The sequence below is a fragment of the Tamandua tetradactyla genome, chromosome 10, assembly GCF_023851605.1.
Source record: "Tamandua tetradactyla isolate mTamTet1 chromosome 10, mTamTet1.pri, whole genome shotgun sequence".
NCBI lineage: Eukaryota > Metazoa > Chordata > Mammalia > Pilosa > Myrmecophagidae > Tamandua > Tamandua tetradactyla.
Genome location: NC_135336.1, coordinates 10,079,735 through 10,101,093, shown reverse-complemented (window position 1 = coordinate 10,101,093; position 21,359 = coordinate 10,079,735). Strand labels below are relative to the sequence as shown.

The following is a 21,359-nucleotide window of genomic DNA, read 5'->3' as shown; positions in this document are numbered from 1 at the left end:
GCAAGATAAGACTTAAAGCCAACAGTATTAATAATTACATTAAAGATAAATGGATTAATCAATCCAATTAAAAGACACACTGTCAGACTGAGTACAAACTCAAAACTTTATAATATGCAGTCTATCAAATATAAGAGGTATACATTAAATATTAAGACACTGACAGATAAAAGTAAAAGAATGAAAAAAGATATATCACATAAACACTAATTATAAGAAAACTGGAATGGTAAAATTATCAGACACAAAGTATTATCAGCAGATAAAAGACATTTCATAATTATAAAAGAACCAATTCATTATCAGGCATAATAATCCTAAATTGTATGCACCTAATAACAACAGTTCCAAAATACATAAAGCAAAAACTGGCAGAACCAAAGAGAGATTTAAAAAATCCACAATTATATGTAAGTATTTCAACACCTCACTTTCTCAATAATTGAAAGACATAGTAGGGAAAAAAATCAGTAAAACTAAAGAAGACTTGAACAACACTGATAAGATGACTTACTTAACATTTATGGAATACATCTGAACTGCAGGGCACAAATCCTTTCAAGTGCATGTGAACTATTCAAATGATATGCAAGGAGCTGGGACTTTTTTTTAAAAAGCATCAATAAGTTTAAAAAGAATGAAATCATACAGGTATGTTCTTTGGCCACAACAGAATGAAATTAAAAATCAATAATGCAGTGCTGTGCTAAGTACTTATCACTCATTCCCTCAGTCCTCACATGCCCATTTTGTTCAGAAGCAAGAATTTGAACGCAGGTCTGTCTGGTACCAAAACCCACATTTCTCCCGCTGTGTCAGACAATGTTTTTCCAGGCAATTGTAAATCAGAGGTAGATTTTTACCACAATTGGTAATTTTTTAATGACCTAAATTTAAAAGCCAAAGTGAAATATTACAAATTACTTTCTTAAGAGCGAAACACAAGAAAAAGTCTTGAATACAAGCAAATTTTCATATGTAATATAATGGGAAAGAAAGTTATATGGAAAATCCCCAAATATGTGCAAATTAAGCCACATGGTTGTATGTAACCGATGGGTCAAAAAAGATATTAGAAGGAAAATTAGAAAATATTTTGAACTGGCTGCTAAAAAAAATTTTACATTTCAAAATTGGTTAGATTCAGCTAAAGTAGTGTTTACAGGGAAATATCTAGGCATTAACGAACATATTAGAAAAGAGATTATTTAAAATCAATTATCTGAGCTTTCACCTTAAGATGATAGAAAAAGAAGAGCAAATTAAATGCAAAACAAAAAAATAAGAAAAAAAGTAAAAATCAAAATCAATGAAATATAAAATGGATAAATAATAAAGAAAAATCAATGCAAACATGATTGTTACTTGAAAAGACTTAGTAAAATTCATAAACCTCTGGCATGAATGACCAAGAAAAAAGGAGTGAAAACACAAATTACCACTACTAGGAATGACAAATCCTGCCAGCAATTAAGGATAATAAGGAAATAAAAAATTGTATGCCAATAATGTGAAAACTTAGATGAAATGGAATCATTCCTTTAAAGACAAATTCCCAAAATGGATATAAGAAGAAATCATTGTAGTATGACCCAAATCATCACATTAGCAAGAACGAAAGAGAAAAACCATGATTGTCTCCTCTTCCTGTTGGTGGAAGAAAAATTTGACAAAATTCAACACACTCATTATAAAAAACTCTCAGCAAACTACTAACAGAAGGTTAATCCCTCACCCAGATAAAAGACAGCCATGAAAAGACTGGATTGAGGATGGAAGAACGGCTGCTCTCATAATTTCTACTGATCATTATACTGATGGTTCAAGGCAGTAAAACAGGCAATAAAAAGAAACCAAAGGTGTGGTGGTTTGAAGCTGTACATATCCCCCCCAAAACCAGGCTCTTAAATTTTAACCATTCTTGGGAGTATGGAGCCATTGAAAGCAGGAATTTTGATGAGATTACTTCGGTTGAGAAGCTATGGACCAGCTCAATCAGAAGGGGTCTGAATCCTATCATTGGGGCCATTTTTAAGCTGAGTGAAATTCAGACAGAAAAAGCCGCAGGAAGCATGAGCTGGACAACAACGGGACCTAGAAGAAAAGGGAAAGAGACCAGGAGACGCTGCCACGTGCTTGGCCATGTGACAGATGAGACAAGGATTGCCGGCAGCCACCGCAGAACACCAGTCTTTGGGGAGAAAGCACTGCTTTGACGACACATTTAATACAACTTTCTTTAAGCCTCAAAACCAGAAGCTAACAAATTTCCATTGTTTAAGCCAACTCATTTCATGTTATTTGCTTTCACAGCCCAGAAAACTAAAACAAAAGGTATAAAAATTAGAATGGAAGGGGGAACCTCAAAAAAGAGGGAGAGAGAGAGAAACTCTACTATTTAAATTGATTTAGGTAGGTCAAAGATATAAAAATCAATAGATTATTTTTCTATATTTTAGTGATGAACAATTAGGAAACTAAATTTTAAAAAGTATCATTATAATAGAATAAAACAAAAAAAACAGAATAAAACCACAAATTATTTAGGGATAACTTTAATAATATATATTTATATATACAAGACCTCTATACTCAAGTCTAAAAAATACATTGCTGAGAAAAATTAATGAAGGCCTAAATAGAGATATAGTATATTCATGGATTAGAAGAATAAATATTGTTAAGATGCCAATTCTCTCTAAATTGACCTGGAAATTTCATACTAACCCCACAAAAATCAAAGCAAGCTTTTATGCAGGAACTGACAAGCTGATACTAAAATTCATATGCAAAAACATAGAGAAATCTAAAATAGTCAAATCAACCTTGGAAATGAAAAACAAGTAGGAGGATATATACTGCCTGATTTCAAAACTTACTTTAAAGCCATGCTAAGGCAATGTGATATTGACCTAACGAGGGACAAATTAATGGAACAGAACAGAGAATCTAGAAATAGACTCACACTCATAGAGTCATCTGACTTTTGGCTATGTTTTAAAAAATTTTCAATAAAAAAAGATGTTTCAATATGACACTAGGACATGGCATTTTTTTCTTCATAGAAAAAAAACACACTAAATTTTAACCCACACATCACACCACACACACAAAAAAATCTGAAATGGATTGTATGCCAAAAGATAAAAGAAAAATCTATACATGTTCTAAAACAAAACAAAGGAGAATATCTTAACAACCTCAGTGTAGGCAAAGATTGCCAATACAAGATTTAGAAAGCACTAACCATAATTAGAAGAAATTGATAAAATGGATTTCATTAAAATTTTAAAAGTTTTGCTATCAAAAGGCATTGTTAAGAAAATGAACTGGGAAGCCACAAACTGGGTGAAAATATTTACAAGCATATCTGACAAAGCATACACATATAGTATACACACACACACACACACACACACACACACACACACACACTTCAACAAAGTGATTAAAAAATAAACATTCCAATTAAAAATGGGCTGAAGATTTAATGGCTGCCTTATCAAAAGAAGAAATATTACTTAATGGTCAATAAGCCAATAAAAAAAGAGTTCCACATCTGAGAAATACAAATTAAAAATAAATGTGAGGGGGTGCAAGGGTAGCTCAGTGGTAGAATTCTTGCCTGCCATGCGGGAGACCCGGGTTCAATTCCTGGTCCATGCACTTCCCAACAAACAAGACAAACAAAAAATTCAACAAATGGTGCTGCAATAAGGAGATACCCATACGGAAAAATAATGAAATGTGACCCCGCCATACAGCATACCAAAAAAAAAAAAAAAAAAAGTGATACCATCTGCTAGTGTGAGTAAAATTAAAAAGTCTGACAACTCCAGGAGTTGTTGAGGATGAAGAGCACCTGGAATTCACATATGCTGCTTGTGGAAGCATAAAATTGTGCAACACGTTTGGAAACAAATCTGATAGTTTCTCATAAAGTTAAACTTGTACTTTGCCTTAGTCACCACCATGCTCCTATTATAAAACCACATGTGTAACATGTTTACATTGGCTGCCTCTTCTTTAATGCTTTGCTTCAACTAACTAGATGAAACTGTGCTGTTCAACAGACCTATCCCAGGGAAATTCTCCTATTCTAGGTCCTAAGCTCTTCCCGTCACCATTCTTGATGAAGTACATAGAATATTTGGTCAATGAATTCTGAGAAGAAATCTTCATATAATGTGTAAATGTGAACATGTATCACCTCTAAATTTCACATCAGCTGGCCTAGCATAGAAGCCATGTAAACAAACCTACAACCCTTCTGGTATCAATGATTGGGCACAGATCCATCCATATTATGAGTCACCTTTCAACACTCAAGATGACCTGTGCTGGTTGATCTGCTTGTCACTTCTCACATTCCTGATGTTTTCCATACTAAACTTCTCAGAGCATGGCCTTTTGTGAAAGGTAGCTCTGGTAGATGTACTTCTCCATCACTCCTAGATTAAATGTTATTTTAATTGACTGCTTTGATCCTATCTATCTCACAAGAAATTAACACTTTATGTCATTCCTGTAATTGTTTCCAACACACATGCCTCAAAGATGAGTCTCACAAGATATTCCATACTGGAAGGAAATCTGGTGTCAAATATATTTGAAAAATATCACTACTTTATTTCAACTCCCTCTAGATCTTCATGGCAAATGTTATTATATTAAATATGCTAAAAGACCCTGAACTAAAATAACTTGACTGATTTTATTTAACCTAGATTTTGATTATAATTAGTTGACCATAGAAGACTTTGTCAAATAACACCTTTAAAATGTTATGGAAATATTAATAGCTAACATTTATTGAGTATACATATATGACAGTAACAGTGCTAAGTGCTCTTTTACAATATTCTTATGGGATAGTGGTATTCTTTTTCCTATTTTAAAGATGAAAAAATTGAAGCTCAGAGAGATTAAGTGGCTTTTCCAAGGTCACAGAGTTAGGAGGCATAGGATCCAGTGTTCAGATAATTCATTACAGTACAATAAGGATTCTTAGAAATGTTCTGAGGAACTCACTTTGGGAAACACTGCCTTATATTATGGCGTTCAGTCTTCTCTCTTAATACTGGCTTCTGAAGAGCCTAAGCAATTAATACCCAGAATAATCCACCACTATTTCTTAAGCCGCTTATACCTTGCTCTTTACTTTCTAAATTGTAATGAAACATTAAGATGAATGAATTACGATGTTTTTTCACCAGCTTTAAAAAATGATTAAGTCCCATTTAAAAATGTATCAGTTATAAACTATCATTGCTTTTTTCATTTTTTCATATAAATGATATAGGCTCTATGAGATACAACAATCCAGGATGATTTTTAATAACCTGACTGCAGATGTGATGTCATCATTATCTTCAGAACATCAAAAAACTTTCTTGAAAAACTTAATTGTCTGGGGTTCGTGTTAGGTGTGGCCCAAAGAGAATTTTAGACACAGTCTGTCTTTCAAGAGCAACAGCTCACACAATAAGTTTTTATAATTTTTATTTATTGTAGAAAAATATAGTAATATCATCAAAGAGATTAGCTTTTAATTACCCCCAACTCTACTACTTTAATAAATTTCCTGTTGTTATTTTTCCATGTTTACTATTCTTCCCTAATCATTAAACCATTTTTACATCATTTATAACCATATTTAAATGATAATAGTTTTAGCAGTTGTAGCCAATAGTTTCAAAATTGCTTGACTATTGATACATAATATTAAAATAATAATTTAAAATTTATAGTTTTCTGTGAATAAAGATTTTATACCTTACTTAACTACTTGCATGCAATTAGATGGTTGCCATTTATAAAGTTTTATTGTTATAGATAATGCTGGCAAGAACATCAATGGGTGAATAATTCTCTTTATGTTAAATTACTTGTTAAGTAAAGATTCCAAAAGTATCAGGTCACATGCTATGATCATTTTTATGATTCTTGAACTCTGCCCTCCACGTTTTTTTTAAAGGGTCTTTGCAATTCACCAACAATATGTGACTCTACAGGTTTCATTATCTTATTGATAGCTCTGAATTATTTTCTTAATTTTTCACGTTCATCATTATTTGGATAAAATTAGGCCTCATTATCATGTTCCAATAGATTGGTTTTAGCCACATTTGGACACTAAAGGCATTGAAACTATCACAAACAATATTTTGGGTATTTTTACACATATGGAAACTTTCTCTCAAGATTTTTCATTGTACATTGGATCACTGCTATGTGTCAGCTGTCGTGCTAGGTGCTGGCTGGCTGGAGCACTCTCATTCTCAGTATCTTGTCCTCATTCACTGCAGTCTTACATTTGGAGCTGGCAGATTCATCTGCTGGGGGCATCTGTTACCTTTCTGTTTCACTGTGGCTGCCTTGTCGACTTCGCCTTTGGCATTTCTGGCATGACACACATAGGTGCGCTTGAGATCCTCAGGGGTAACTTTCTTGATGCTCAAAATTTGAATTTTGGTTTCATCTTCTGTCACAGAATAACTTACACTAGAAATAGAGGAAAGAAAATCAAAGCATTAGGGAGACTGAAAGATTCTGTGCAACCACAGGGTCCCTAGGTGAGGGCAGATGGGACATCAATAAGCATAGGTCCCTCTGTACTCTCTAGATTTCGCTACTGCTCTTTAGCATCTATGTTACACATTATCCCAATGTACTGATCAAATCCAAGCCTTGGGCTCATGTTATTTCCAAGCAAAATGCCTCCTCTCCTCATAGACATATTTTTTTGCATGCTGTATGGTGGGGGTCACATTTCATTCTTTTTCCATGTGAATATTCCATTAGTGCAGCACCATTGGTTGACTTTTTGGGGGGGGTGGGGGAGAGAGTGTATGGGCCGGGAATTGAACATGTGTCTCCTGAATGGTAGGCAAGAAATCTACCACTGAACAACCCTTGCACCTCCTCACACTTTTACGGCAGGATGCTATACTGGTTTAGAGAACAGCTTCTGCAGCCATGCCCTTTTAGGACTGGGTCCAGACTCTGCCATTTACTAGCTACATACTCTGGACAAGTTAAATAATCTTTCCATTACTTTAGGATCAAAAGAGCAATGTAGCAATGATTATACAGTACATTACATGTATTAACTGACTCAAGAATTCTGAGGATTAGGTGGGATCTAATGTAATACATTAGAATAATGCTGTTAATACATAATTTTTTTAAATGCCTAATAAACATTGTAGGCTATTATTATCATACACTTAACCTACAGCAATAGCTGATGCATTTCACTCACTCCCAAAGCTTAGATTCTGAACATAGGTAGAACATTTTGGTCAAAATGCTGAAATTGCATGGTTACATTCTATTATATAAAAAGAGGAAACTGCACAGAGCAAATACATTTTGTGAAAATAAATATATCAAGAGCCGGAGATCAGGTGCTGTGATGGTTAATTCATGTGTCAGTTTGCGCAGGTTATAGTGTAGAGTTGTTTGGTCAAGCAAGCACTGGCCTGCTTGTTACTGTGAGGACATGTCATGGACTTAAGTCATCAGTAAGTTGACTGCATCTATGGCTGATTGTATCTACAACTGACTGAGGAGATGGCCTTCAACACCGACAGAAGTCTCATCCAATCAGCTGAAGTCCTTAAAAGGAGAAGTGATGATCTCAGTAGTTAGAAGGGAGAATTTTCATCTCCCCTTCAGCCAACCAGCTTCTGCTAGGGAATTCAATGGAATTCCCAGCTTACAGACTGCCCTACGGAATTTGGATTTGCCCATCCCCACAGTTGTATGAGCCAACTCCTATTGAAAAAAATCATAATTACATTATATATATATATATACAATATATATATTTATATCTCCTCTCAGTTCTGTTTCCCTAGAAACACTGACTAGTACAGGTATATTGGGTCCAAGATTAAGATTTAAAATCCCTTAGAACTACTTTCTTCAAACGAGGCGGTGGAGGGTAGTTGGACGGATGGATAGATGACACAACCTCTCTTAAAGCTGATTAGAGCTGAGTTCTATATCCAGGCTCTCATTTGTCTCATTCTCATGAGGCTTCCTATTGGTCAGAAGAACTTGATTAAAGGTAATGATTGCTTTAGCCAAAGCTTAACTCTGCCTCTTTCCTGTGAAACTGAGGCAGCACAACCATTGCTTTGAGAAGAGAACGGTATGCATTTATTATCTACTTTGATATAAACTCTTTCTTTTTTGTTTTGGGTAGCCAAAGTATGTATTACAATAACAAGATGGAGCAACCTGACTTTCATTATTATGATGAGGAGGATGGGAGCCCTGCCCTACGGACAGACTTTGATGAAGATTCCCAGTCTAAAGACATTCCAATTCAATTCTGAAATAGTCATTAGGCTGCACATGGCCCTTGAAAGACAAGTTCAGCAACACTGCATTGAGATGCACCTACCAAAGAAAAGTGATGATTTCAGCAGTAAGAAGGGAAAATCAACAGATCATAAAATGGGGTGATTATTCTACACTACCCAGGTGGGCCCAATGTAATCACAAGGGTCCTTAAAATGGAAAAGGACAAAAATCCTGCTGATATTTGTTAATGGTAGAAATAAATGAGAACTTTTATTTTCATTGACTAGAACACATCAGATGGCAGTAGACAAGGTACAAGATCAACCCCTTCCCTGGCCCCATGCTACCTTTCATTAATGGTTATGTCAACAGAGGCATCTTCAGGCTTCTTTCCATCAATGGTCCACCAAACCTCATTGTGAGAGTCCTTTAGGAAAGTAAAATAGACCCTACAAGGAATGATTAGCTCCTCTCCTAAAAAACACAAGTGAGTAGATGAAGTTAACCTATCCGTCTGTAAACTTCATGTGGCTACACTCATTCTACATCACAGCTAATCAGAAGCTATCAAAGTTACACATATTTAAAATCTTCTCAAGAAGATTATCATAGGTAAAACGTTCCACACTCCATTCCAAAACAAAAAGCAAGCAAACAATAGAAGACCATCAGCTTTATATGAAATGACCGGAACGACTACCTTTTAAAACAACTTGTGTATACTCTAAAATGTCAGTATTGTTCAAAAAGGCTCTGAAAATGTCTCTTTTTTTAGCCCTCCCCTTCCTTGGACTACCCTTCTCCTTTGTTATATCCTCACCAACAAAGTGTGACTAAGGGAAAGTCCTCCAGATCTTTGGTCCTTGGCTCAGGGAAGAGGTGGCAACGCCATCACTGAGCAGACTGACAAAACAGACCCCGGCTTGAAATGCTAAAGCTATCAGGTTCATTCAACACATTTATAGACAATGTACAAACAGAAAATTCTGTCTATCCTTCTGAGACAGAACATCAGGATAAGGGGATCTCTAGGCAAAAATAATAGTAATAGTAATAATAATAAAAACAGAAGTAATGAAGTAACACATCAATGAGAACTTTGTATAAGTCATAGTGCGAAATATTTATAACTATTAATGATCTTGCTTAATCTTAACAAGATCCTAAAGGTATTTTTTTTTTAAGTCACATATTACAAATGAGAAAACTGAAGCTTAAAGATGTTTAATGACATTTCTAGGTCAAATTGTTAATAGTGTCAGACCAGGATTTAACCTAGACTGAACATACATCCAGTTTGTCCAGGACAGTTCTGATTTATGTCTTTTCTCCTGGCTAATTATTATATTCCCTATTTTCACTTCAAAGAGTGTCTGGGTTTAGATGACAAATTGTATGGTCACCCTAATTTGAGTTCAAGTATGTCAAGTGGTCATACTCTATCTTCCTTTCTAATGGATGTTTCTCCTAAGACTTTCCTCTTCTGTTTTCACATCACCAAGGAAGATTAAAATGGGCATGATTTGGGAATGTTTCCGTAACCATAGCGTGATGAGTAGCTGAAACACATTCAGGTGATCAATAAGAGTTCATTCTGCCAGCTTGAAAAGTGTACCGATGACTTTAAAAAGGCACTAGTATTTCCAGGAAATCATGTCCATTTGGGATCGACAGAACCTCAGGGTGTTCTCTGTTCTTTTTCAGGTAGATCACTATTGATAAAATTTTGTTAATTTGGGGGGGGGGTGTTCTCCATCTATGCTGACTGTTGCCCCTATAAGCTTTATTAGAGCTTAAACAAATGCATTGTTGTAACTTTAATAGAGTTTGGAATGAATATTTTATAAAGGACGCAATACAGAAAACATTAAAGTGTTCTATGGCTTCCAACTTAACTGTTTTGAGTCAGAAGAATTAAAAAAAAACCTCTTATTGGTGATTTACAATCATTTGTGTCTAAAATCAAAAATTATGAAAACTTAAAGGAGACCCAGAAAGTCATGGTAGACATGTGATGGTGGAGTTATCAATCAGTGTATACTAATTCAATCAGTCCTTACCTATTTTATTCATAGTCCTGCCTCCAAATTCTACTCCCTGCCCCCTCATAACAGAGAAACTTATTTCATTTTTTGTAATTAAGAGAGTCTAACTGAAATTCAGATGCAACATAGGCATAGCTGTAATTACCTGGTTCTTTCTCATAGACCACAAAGTCATTGGGTGAATGGATCTGAGGTGGCATTGCATTTTTTGGTGAGCCTGTGATAGAAAGGAAGGAATAAAGGGAGATGAAGTTAAATTATTAGCCTTTATTGCTCATAGTTCATTCAAAAAATGTGCTCTTCTGTAAAGTCTTGCCTAACTTCCTGGCATAGTTTGTCAATTCTTCTTGAGTGGGTGTATCTCATTACTCAATTACAGAACTTCATTCATTTAAAACAAACAAACAAAACATCTTGGTGACCTCCATGTTTCAGGTCAGAATGCTTAACCAGTGCTCTTCCTCTCTGTTCTAGTTTCTAGTTGCCAGAATGCAACACGCCAGAGATGGATTGGCTTTTAATAGAAGGGGATTTACTTAGTTAACGTATAGTTCTTCAGAGGAAAGGCAGCTAACTTTCAACTGAGGTTCTTTCTTACATGGGAAGGCACAGGGCGATCTCTGCTGGCCTTCTTTCCAGGCCTCTGGGTTCCAACAACTTTTCCCGGGGTGATTCCTTTCTGTATCTCCAAAGGACTGGGCAGAGATGAGAGTGCTGAGATGAGGTATGCTGAGCTGCTTGGGCTGTGCTATGTTGAGCTCTCTCATTTAAGCACCAGCCAATTAAATCAAACATTCATTGCAACAGACACACCTCCTAGCCGACTGTAGATGTAATCAGTGACAGATGAGGTTCACGTGCCATTGGCTCATGTCCACAGTAACAGAACTAGGCACCTTCACCTGGCCAAGCTGATGCCTGAGCCTAACTATCACATTTGCCAAAGCTCATACTTTATATATATATATGTCATACTATATGACAATTAAATGCTTTCATGTCTTAACTCATAGTTTTTTCTATTTAGAGATTTCTCTTTAGCATGTCCACAGTATCTAGTATGGGACTTGGTTAAGTAAGTATTAAATGAATGAATAAGTAAATGGAAGTTCAAAATTACAATTTTGACACCAGCATGTAGGTCACCACATCTGACATGTAGTTAGTGATAAGCTGAATGGTCAAGCATGGGATTGTTACTCTCTATGCCGTTCAGTCTTCATAAATTGAAATAAAAAATACCAGAAGGGGCTTTTTAGCCTAGCATTTAAGAGTATGGGCTTTAAAGATTTAATCTTGATGTGGCCACATTCTTATGATATGATCCTGGGTTTTACTGAATCCTTGAAAAGCCAATTATCCCTAACTCTAAAATGAAGATAAGCGCACCTCATAGGATCATTATGAGAATTCAGGTTTGCATATAAAACACTCACTCCTGGTACTCAATTTTCCACTTTACTGAATGAAATTCTATTGCTTGAACTTGGGTAAGGAACTCCTTCTCCCCCATTCTGTGCCTGTCAATTTCTCTATAAATCAAGTCACCAAGCACGTCTATTCCCAACATTTCCAAATGGATACATTTAAGTGCATGTATGTATATGTGCGTTTATATCTAATGTTACACACATGTATGTTATAAACAATTGCCAAGATGAATATAAGGCTAGATTGTTCATTTGACGTCTAAAGTCTGTTTATGTTAGATTCTAAATATAGTTTGTTTTTCCTCTTCTTAATTACTCCCCAATTCATAATTATTCAATCCTACTAGAAAGTAAGCAAGATTACAAGGTGATTACAAAATTGCTTGATGTGAATTTTTTTTGTACTATGATAATTCTGAATCTGGTACCAGAACTAGGTGAGAAATCTCTGAACTGAAAGAGTCAGAAATTTGGGATTTAATCTCACTTCCGCTAACTCACAGACTACCTCTAAGTGGGTGATTTCTACACCTGGCCCTCAATAAAAGTGGGGCAGGGGAAAGTTCTCTGAGGTGCATTCTCGCCCTGACAGTCCATCATTTTAACAGAATGGGCAAAGTGGTTTTAAGCCTCATTCTTAACTGCTGCCTCTCCTGACACCAGTTCTCTTGGTTTCTGGGTTTGCTAGGAGCTTTGGACTCTGCAAAAGCCTTACCCTCTCTAGTTCCTGGTTTCTCACCCCTCTTCTTTCAAAGGAAATAATGACTGAACACTGCCAGGAAATACTTTCATTTTCAGTGCACTAAAAAATATGGTTTACTTAATCCAAGTAAAACACTATTTTGACAATAATATTAACTACCTTCATTGAGCCTCTACTGCTTGCCTGGAACTTCATTAAGCAGTACCTGACTATTATTTCTCATGTTCACAACTCTCCTGAAAGTTAGATTAGCTTCGTCTCATAGCACAGATAAGGCGACTGATGCCTTCGTCCAAGTCATACTGCTAATAAATGGCAATGATATAATTTTGAACCTAGATATTTCTGGTACTCGTCTATGTTCCTTTACTTCATTCATTCAACCACTTGTTATTGAATGCTTACTATGTACTTGGTGAAGACTCTGGGGACAGTGCAGTGAACAAATAGATAAGCCCCTTTTGACCACAGAGTTTACATATTTGTATGTAATAAACAATTAAAAGCCAATACAAGAGTGTGGCTTTTTTGTTGTGTGCACCTAATAAAAATCATGCTTACCTACCACCCTGACGGTCAGAGTCCTGGTGAGATGGAAGGTCCGCCCATTTTCTGGATATGTAACAACGCATGTGAAATTTCCATTATTTGAAAACAAGGCAGTGAGGAAACTCAGATTCATGCCTTCAGGTACCACATTACTAAAGCCCTGTACTTTGTCACAGCCCTAGAAAAAGTAAGAGAAGATGTTAAATATTTAAATATACGCATTTAAAAAAAAACACACATAAGCACTCACATCTGAATTTGCACAGACCATATAAGTATCTATGCCACATCTTTTACAACATTATTTTGGTCAAGTATCTTTTATAGTTTTCTTCAAAGAATGAATAGAACAACTGTCACTATGTTTTCTGCAAAAGGAAACTTAAAATTCTGAACTGAGACATGGAGTCAACAGTAAAGGGTTCCAGTCTCAGGATCCGGTATTCAAATTCTGGGAATCCCAGATTGATGGTGAAGCAAGGTTAAAGTTTCAAAATGATGAAGGAAACTTGAGCAACCTAAGCCCTGCTATTCAGAAAACAATTGCTTTCCACTTTTCTCCATTTCTTCACTCATTAGATTAATTCAGGAAATCTGATCGCTCTGTCCAACAAACCAGTCTTCAATTGAGATGTCAGATCCAAGCATTCTTGTTAACTCTGTTGAATTACTGTTTCAGTCTTTTCCAAACTTTTTTTTGTGTTTGCCCTTTTACAATTATTACCATCGTGTGTGTTTTGCCATTTTTACAATTATTAAAAATTGTAAAACTCCAGAATCAGAAATAAAAGAGGGATTTCCTACGAGCTCACAAGATCCTGGAGGTTATTATCTGTTCCTAATTCATACTTTCATATAACTTCGTTAATTTTTTTTTAAATTTGGGGATTGAAGGACCTCATTCAATGTAACTAGAATAGTGTTTTGGGGTCTCTCAGCCTCACTAGTTGGCTATATTGTTTAATTTTTTTCTTTTAGAGAAAAAAATCAGTACATCTGCAACAAAAATAAATGGAAACATTTACCTTTGGAAAAACTGCTTTCCTTTTAAAAGTAAATAATCTATCTATTACAAAAATATATACTTTTAACCTATATCTTCAAAATTTGATTGGATTAATGTGATCCAATAATCTGGGTATTTTTATATAAAAATAAAATTAAAATTTCTTAGATAAAGATATTTAAGGGACCACTTCTTTGGTGTAAGACTTTGGAAAGGCTATTTAATAACTGTAAACTGAGGGGGTTTGAATTCAGCTATATCTAAGGCCCATTACATCTTTCAAATTCTGGGAACTTATGACTGACATCCACTTCAACTTCAAGTATTCACACTTTCAACTTTAATTCTTATATACTTAAGGTGTTCTTACTTCAATTCCTGGAGCAGGTGTTGTGAAACATGACAGTTACACTAAGTGGCATATTTTGTAATTCTTTGTCATAGGAAATATGTCTTTTAAGAAAAGCACTGAATTTTTGTTTCATGAAGAAAAATATTATAAGGAAGCTGATACATGTTCCATAAGTTGTTTTCTGAATATAATTTATCTTGTTTTGTAATGAGTCTTATAGACACTTGTCACATCAGCGAACTATTTCCACACCCTTAGATTATTACAAAGTGTAAGGTCAGAAAAGCCCATACTCTTGTAATTAATTTATGTCACCTTTAGTTTAAATTAATTTAAAGTTATCTTTAGAATGCCATTTAATATTTATGGCACCCTTCACTTAAATACTCCAAAGATACATTTGCCCTCATGGCTGTTCTTAAACTCCTGTGAATTAGACAGTTCAAACTTACTATGTTCTAGAGCAGCTGCAAGAAGGAATGAAGTTGTGAGGCATGCAACTAGGTGAATATACCTTGAAGACAGTATGTTGTATGAAATGTCAGAAACAAAAAGGCAAATATTATCATGCTTCACTCATATGGACTAGGTATATATAAACCCAGAGAAGTTGAGAGCATGGGTTATCAGGTTGGAGCCTAATGTAAAGGGTCCTAGATTGCAAGTTCTTATAGCAGTCACATCTATTCAGGAGATGTAACTATTAATTCTAAATTCTGAGATACTGAGCTATTTAAATATAGCCTGGTTGTTCCCTGAAGCTTCAGGTATGTACAACTGAGACGGTGAGTTACAACAGTGAAGTTATGAAAGTCAGTATTGTCCCATAAAGCAACAGTTAAAAGAGTTGAAAAAGTAATCAGACTTCGAGTAGCAATATGAATGAAGCTGATCTGGATAGGACTAAGGTAAATCCTAGAATACAAGGTAAAGGACAATATTGTTCATATTTTAAAACTTTAACCTCTGTGTGAAACCAAAAGAAGGGATGTTTATTTAGTGTAAAATTTACATTTTGGGTAGTGATTATCTAATTTAATGTGTATGATCACTTTATTTCAACACCGTAATTACATGGTATCTCCTAGAAGTTATTCTTATGCATTATATAGATATCCCTTTTTTGTTTATGGTACATTGAAGTGGCTGGAGGGAAGTACCTGAAACTTTTGAACTGTGTTTTGGGAGCCTTGATTCTTGAAGAAGACTAACATAACTATGTAGTTTTTATGATGCGATCATGTGATTGTGAAAAACTTGTGTTTCAGGATATGCATAGATGAGTAAAAAAAAAAATAAGGCTAAAAATAAATAAATAATAGGGGTGTTAAACGGTAAGAAAAATTGGGTTGATTGAAATACTATGGTTAATGACGGGGGTGGTAAGGGGTTTGGGGTGTATGAGTTTTGTTTTTTTTTTCTTTTGATTTCTTTTTCTGGAGTAATGCAAATATTCTAAGAATGATCACGGTGAGAAATATGCAACTATGTGATGATATTGTGAGCACTGATTGTACACCATGTATGGACTATATGTGTGTGAAGATTTCTCAATAAAAATATTTTTAAAAAAACTTAATATGTTCTAGCTTTATGTGCTGGTTTGCAAGGATGTACGTCCCCTAGAAAAGCCATGTTTTAATCTAAATCCCATTTCATAAAGGCAGAATAATCCCTATTCAATATTGTATGTTTGAAACTGTAATCAGATCATCTCCCTGGAGATGTGATTTGATCAAGCATGGTTGTTAAGCTTGATTAGGTGACAACATGTCTCCACCCGCTCGGGTGGGCCTTGATAAGTTTCTGGAGTCCCGTAGAGGAGGAAACATTTTGGAGAATGAAAGAGATTCAGAGAGAGCCAGAGAAGAATGACAGCCACGAGAAGCAGACAGCCCACTAGCCAGTGACCTTTGGAGATGAAGAAGGAAAATGCCTCCCCGGGAGTTTCAAGAAATAGGAAGCCAGGAGAGAAAGCTAGCAGATGGCACCGTGTTCACCACGTGCCCTTCCAGCTGAGAGAGAAGTCCTGACTATGTTCACCATGTGTCTTTTCACTTGAGAGAGAGATCCTGAACTTCATCGGCCTTCTTGAACCAAGGTATCTTTCCCTGGATGGATGCCTTTGATTGGACATTTCTATAGACTTGTTGTAATTGGGACCTTTTCTGGGCCTTAGAATTGTAAACTAGCAACTTTTTAAATTCCTCTTTTTAAAAGCCATTTTGTTTCTGGTATATTGCATTCTGGCAGCTAGCAAACTAGGACACTTTACAAATGGAAAACAAAATGAGACAAAGAGGTATTCATCTAGACAACACAGGGCAGAGCTAAAACTCAGATCTCCAGATTGCCGACTCTCTTTCACTAGCTTTGTCACTAAGAGTGAACGCGTCTTTCTCAGCAATCAGTGAGTTCAGGCTGGAAAAATTATACTGATAGCTACATTTTACATGTGCTCTATTATCTCATTTGTTCCTTATTCCAAAGTTCGCAGTACCCTTAACCCCATTTAGTAGTTGAGAAGAAAACAAAGGTCTAGAAAAGTTAAGTGCCACTGTCACAGAGCAGGGCAGTGTTGGAGCTGAAATTTGAACCTAAATTTACTATTTCCAGGTCCTTGCATTTAGCTCCACACACTGTTGCCTCCCCACCTTATTCTGTAGTCCTCGCACCTATGTCAGGCCTGGACCCAGCCCCAGTGCTAACTGCCCGATATGGATTTAGCACTTAAACGATGCTAATTCCTGCAATTACTGGGGAACTGGAAAAGGAAACTCTTGAGGATGAGAAGTCAGCTATTAATGCTGAACTTGCCAACAGCATTTCTTAAGAATGTGCTGAAAGGAGCTTTCTGTAGCCACTTCAAAGCTATTAGGCCTATGGCATTTTTGAAAAGGAAAGCAAGGAAATATTTTTCATTCTAAGTTTGTATGTGTGGTGGCAGTACTTTCACGGTATTGTTGAGCTATAAATGCCCAATAACTTTAACCTGCTGCATCCGGTTAGTTCTCTCTTTAGTTTTGCTTCTGCCCATTATTCTATTTTTTATCAGCAGCCCCATCTCCAGACCCTTCAGCAAAGGCACCTGAGACATACAGGAGATTTTTATATGCAATAAAGCATTCCTGAAAGTAAATCCTGTAAATTTTATAATGATTTTTATAATGATTTTTAAAGCATTTCTGGAATCCAGAAGAAAACAGATAGAAACAAAGATCTGGGCAGACAAAGACGAAGAAACGTGTTTCCAAATACAAGGAATGGGTTAACGGGAGGTGAATTTTCCACTGTGTAGCCCACCCTTGTCTGACTAGAAGACCAGTCATCCTTCTAGCTGACCCATCAGTTCCTCATTCTGAATTCTAAGGGAGAAGTTAAGCAGGGGAGCAACTTTTCTAACCAGGGAATGGTTGCCATGACAACCTACAACAATGTATATATGAAGAGCAGCCCAAGAAATGGCTTTGCCATCCCCAAGTGGAAATGAATTTTGTGAGGAAGCGGGGGGAAGGCGGGGCGGGGGATGGGTAGGGAGGATGTCATGACTAAGAAAAACCAAGTGTTTCCATTCCATAAACCTGCAACCTGTAAAGAAGTATATGAGGAAACAGACATAGTTCCTAACTTACAGGTATTTACAGTCCAGTGGAAGATTGCAACACATACAATGAAAGGCAGATGGAGGGTGGGTGAGAGCCAACAGAAAACATTTAGAAAATCTTCACAAAGAAGGGAGCCTTGGGCTAGATCTTAAAGGATAAATGGATTATTAACAGCTATTGAGGAGGAAGGGAGACATGGGAAAGGGAAACTGCAGACACAGGAAAAAACAATGAACAAGTTCCCCTGCACTGTGCTCTCACAGCATTTTGCCCTTCTCGTTAGTGCTGAATAACATCATTATTGTCTTCATGTCCATCTCCTCTGGCCACAACCTCTTTTTCTTTCTCTTGACCATGCTGCCAGCCTTACTCCTCACTTCCTCTCCCCATCCTGACTGCCGATTGCAGAGACAACCAACTCAGACTGCAGGAAAAAGAAAAAGTCAACTTCAAACTGAGCCATTCTTGCCCTGGATCTCTCCCTTCCCTCTCCCTCTCACCCCAGCCTTTCTGTTATCCAGAGGCCTGAGAAGCTCTTAAACAGCAGTTCCTTATCTCCCTCTTCCTCTTTCCCAGATCTTTACAGACTCCAGGTGGCCTAATTATGACAAAGGAAAACATTGAGAATCAAGTGGTCCTAATTGCAACCTCAAGAAATCCTTCACCCATCTAGGTGGAACCAAACCATCCTAATTGCAACCTCGGTTAATCACTCACCCACCAGTGATCTAACCCCCTTTACAATCTTCCAGTGTTTCTTCTTCCAACCCACTCTCAGCCCTTTTAAAAAGCCTGCTGTCCTTTGTTCCCAGAGAATTGAGTTCTACTCTCTCTCTCCCCTCCTATAAGAGCCTCTTGTATAAGGCCATCCTTACCTGTTTAACATTGTCCAGTGCAGTTTATTTGTTGACATCTCCTTTAGAAAATGACTTCTGTGGGGGCTAATAGAGCAGATGAGTCCCATACCTGCACATCCTGCAACTTGCCAAAACCTTGGCACATGGTAGGGGCTCAATACATTTATGTTGCATGACCAAAAATATGAATTTATAGAAGCAAAGACCATTGGGAGCTCATAGAGAAGGTATGTGTGGAGAAGAACATAAGTGTATGGATTATTAGATTTGGAGCGGGCGGTTGGTATGATGGACAGGAGAAGTGGAAGTAGGGGCACAAAGAGATGATCTTAGATAAAAGGTTGGAACAGCTTGGGAATATCTACTAAAGCTTCTGCATCCAAGATGAAGTTGGTACTATAAGATACATCATACTCTGTTATGGTCAAAATGTAGACAACGCCTCCAAGGTTTGCCACAAAGTCTCAAAACAGTTTTGTAAACCAGTCACTTCCAATGAACAGAATTAAGTCCTCCATTGTCTACACAAGTATTAACAACAACCAGCCTCCTAAAGGCCAGTCACGGTGTTTGCAACATACAATGGCCATAAAAAGAAAAATGGCCCTTATTCTCACGTAATTTATGGTCCAATCTAATTCATTCAATTATTTAATCAATTCCTAAATTCAGCACATATTGGCTTTGTTTTATACTGTGTGCTTGGTTTCTAGGGAAAACAAAGAGAGAGTGGGCTTGCTACCTTGTACAGAAGAAGAAATACAGTTATTATAGTAACAAATATAAGACATGAATTCAGTGCTATCAAAGTATAGAGCAGGTGGTTCCCTAGGCTTGATTCAGTCTTACGGCTTCATAGATATTTGAATTGGGCTTTATGTCTTTACATGTAAAGGCTGAGTCCTGGGTCCTTGAAATCCCTGAAACTATGTATCAAAGCTGTATGTATAAGAATATACTTCAACAAGTAAGCACTTGTTGAAGATGCTTTGAAAACTATGGCTTTTTTATTTCCTTAGTTTGTATATTTGTTATACTATGCAAGAAAAAAGTTAAAAAAAAAAGAATATATGGAATATATGTATATAGTTCTCAAAGAAAATTACACATACCCCCCTCATACCAAAAGATTAAAAATCACTGTAAAGGAAGTGTATGGAAGAGAGAGAGTAAGAACCAAGCCTAAGTCAGTTGTAAAATCAAACTGAAGCAAGTTCTTTAAAAATAAAGTCTATTACACAGACCATGGACTAACTTAACAATAGCATGTGTTATACCAACAAAGAAAGCTAAGCCTGGCATTTCTCAGAAATGTGCTTTTATGATGGCACTTTCTCAGAAAAAGCTAAGATTTTCCTATTTCTGAGAGAGGTTTATAAAAACTAGCCAACCGATATTCATTAATTTCATGCATAAAATTAGAAGTGGAAGTAATATGCCATTTTTTATGTGCACAATGGGTTGAAGAACAACCAGCTTTTTCAAATTACTCTCTCCTTCATTCTGCTTCATTCTGCTAAATGGCAGTTTAGAGCATTTTAGCAGCTGTCATAAATATAATATCCAAATCCCCAAATAAAGTGGTTCCTCTGATCCTCAGTGAGAGAGGAGAAATTGCCTTTTCTTTCAAGTATGTTTCTGGAAAATAAGATTTCAAATATTCACTTATAACAATGAGAAAAGGAATTAATCAAGTAATATAGAAGGTAGGATGGCTTGTCATATTTTAAGTGAATCCAATAATAATAATAGCAACAACAAAAGGACCACACTCACCTGTGTGTTTACTGTTAAATATTTGGTGACCCCTATATGTAAATAAACAGGCAGTCTACAGTTTTAATACATGCTATAGTCCAGAAGTTCTTTTATGAGCTAATTTTGGAATTCAGCAAATCACTCGCAAACTCTGATTTGCTTTCCAGACAAGTTACAAAACTTGGTTTATTCAACAACATTACTGAGCATCAATTTAACACCCAGGGTTGCTGGTTTAAAGAACTGTGAATTCTGGGCCCTGAATAAAGGAAACCCTGCCATGCAGAAAAGAGGAGGAAAGAGGAAGAAAAACAGGTAGTGGAGGAAAATCTATCCCTTCCCCATCTCTTCTGCAATTTTGATAAAGGACCATTTGGATTTCTGTTCCCTCAGGTCAGTTTTTTTGAAAACCCTGTCTGATTTCCCTGGGTCCTCATATTCACAGATTACACTAAATCCCATAGTTTAGCCCACAGCCCAACAACCCAACCTGGATTTAAAGACAACCTGCCCTTCCAGCCCCTTAAGTAAAGGTGACACCATCCTTCCCTGTGTCATTTCCGATGAGTACAGGTTTTATAGCCACAAAGAACTGGACTGGAATCCCAGATTCTCCCATTATCATTTGGATTGTTTTGAGTAAGTTATATAACATAATATAAAAAATATATAGCATAATGTAAAAGAAAAAAACAGACTGTATAGGACCTTAACTCTGAGACCTTAGGCATTTACTCACCC

The 21,359-nt window shown here is 36.3% G+C and overlaps 1 protein-coding gene across 3 annotated transcripts in view; it reads right to left on the bottom strand.

Moving 5' to 3' along the window:
• IL1RAP (interleukin 1 receptor accessory protein) overlaps nucleotides 1-21,359 on the bottom strand; it is a 152,196-nt gene that overhangs the window by 15,055 nt on the left and 115,782 nt on the right. For all 3 annotated transcript variants that reach the window (XM_077117878.1, XM_077117879.1, XM_077117877.1), the window contains 4 exons: nucleotides 13,053-13,218; nucleotides 10,504-10,575; nucleotides 8,661-8,787; nucleotides 6,356-6,504 (listed from right to left, as the gene is read on the bottom strand). In XM_077117878.1, coding sequence (XP_076973993.1) covers nucleotides 6,356-6,504; nucleotides 8,661-8,787; nucleotides 10,504-10,575; nucleotides 13,053-13,218 — 514 coding nt within the window. The remainder of the gene's footprint in view (nucleotides 1-6,355; nucleotides 6,505-8,660; nucleotides 8,788-10,503; nucleotides 10,576-13,052; nucleotides 13,219-21,359) is intronic.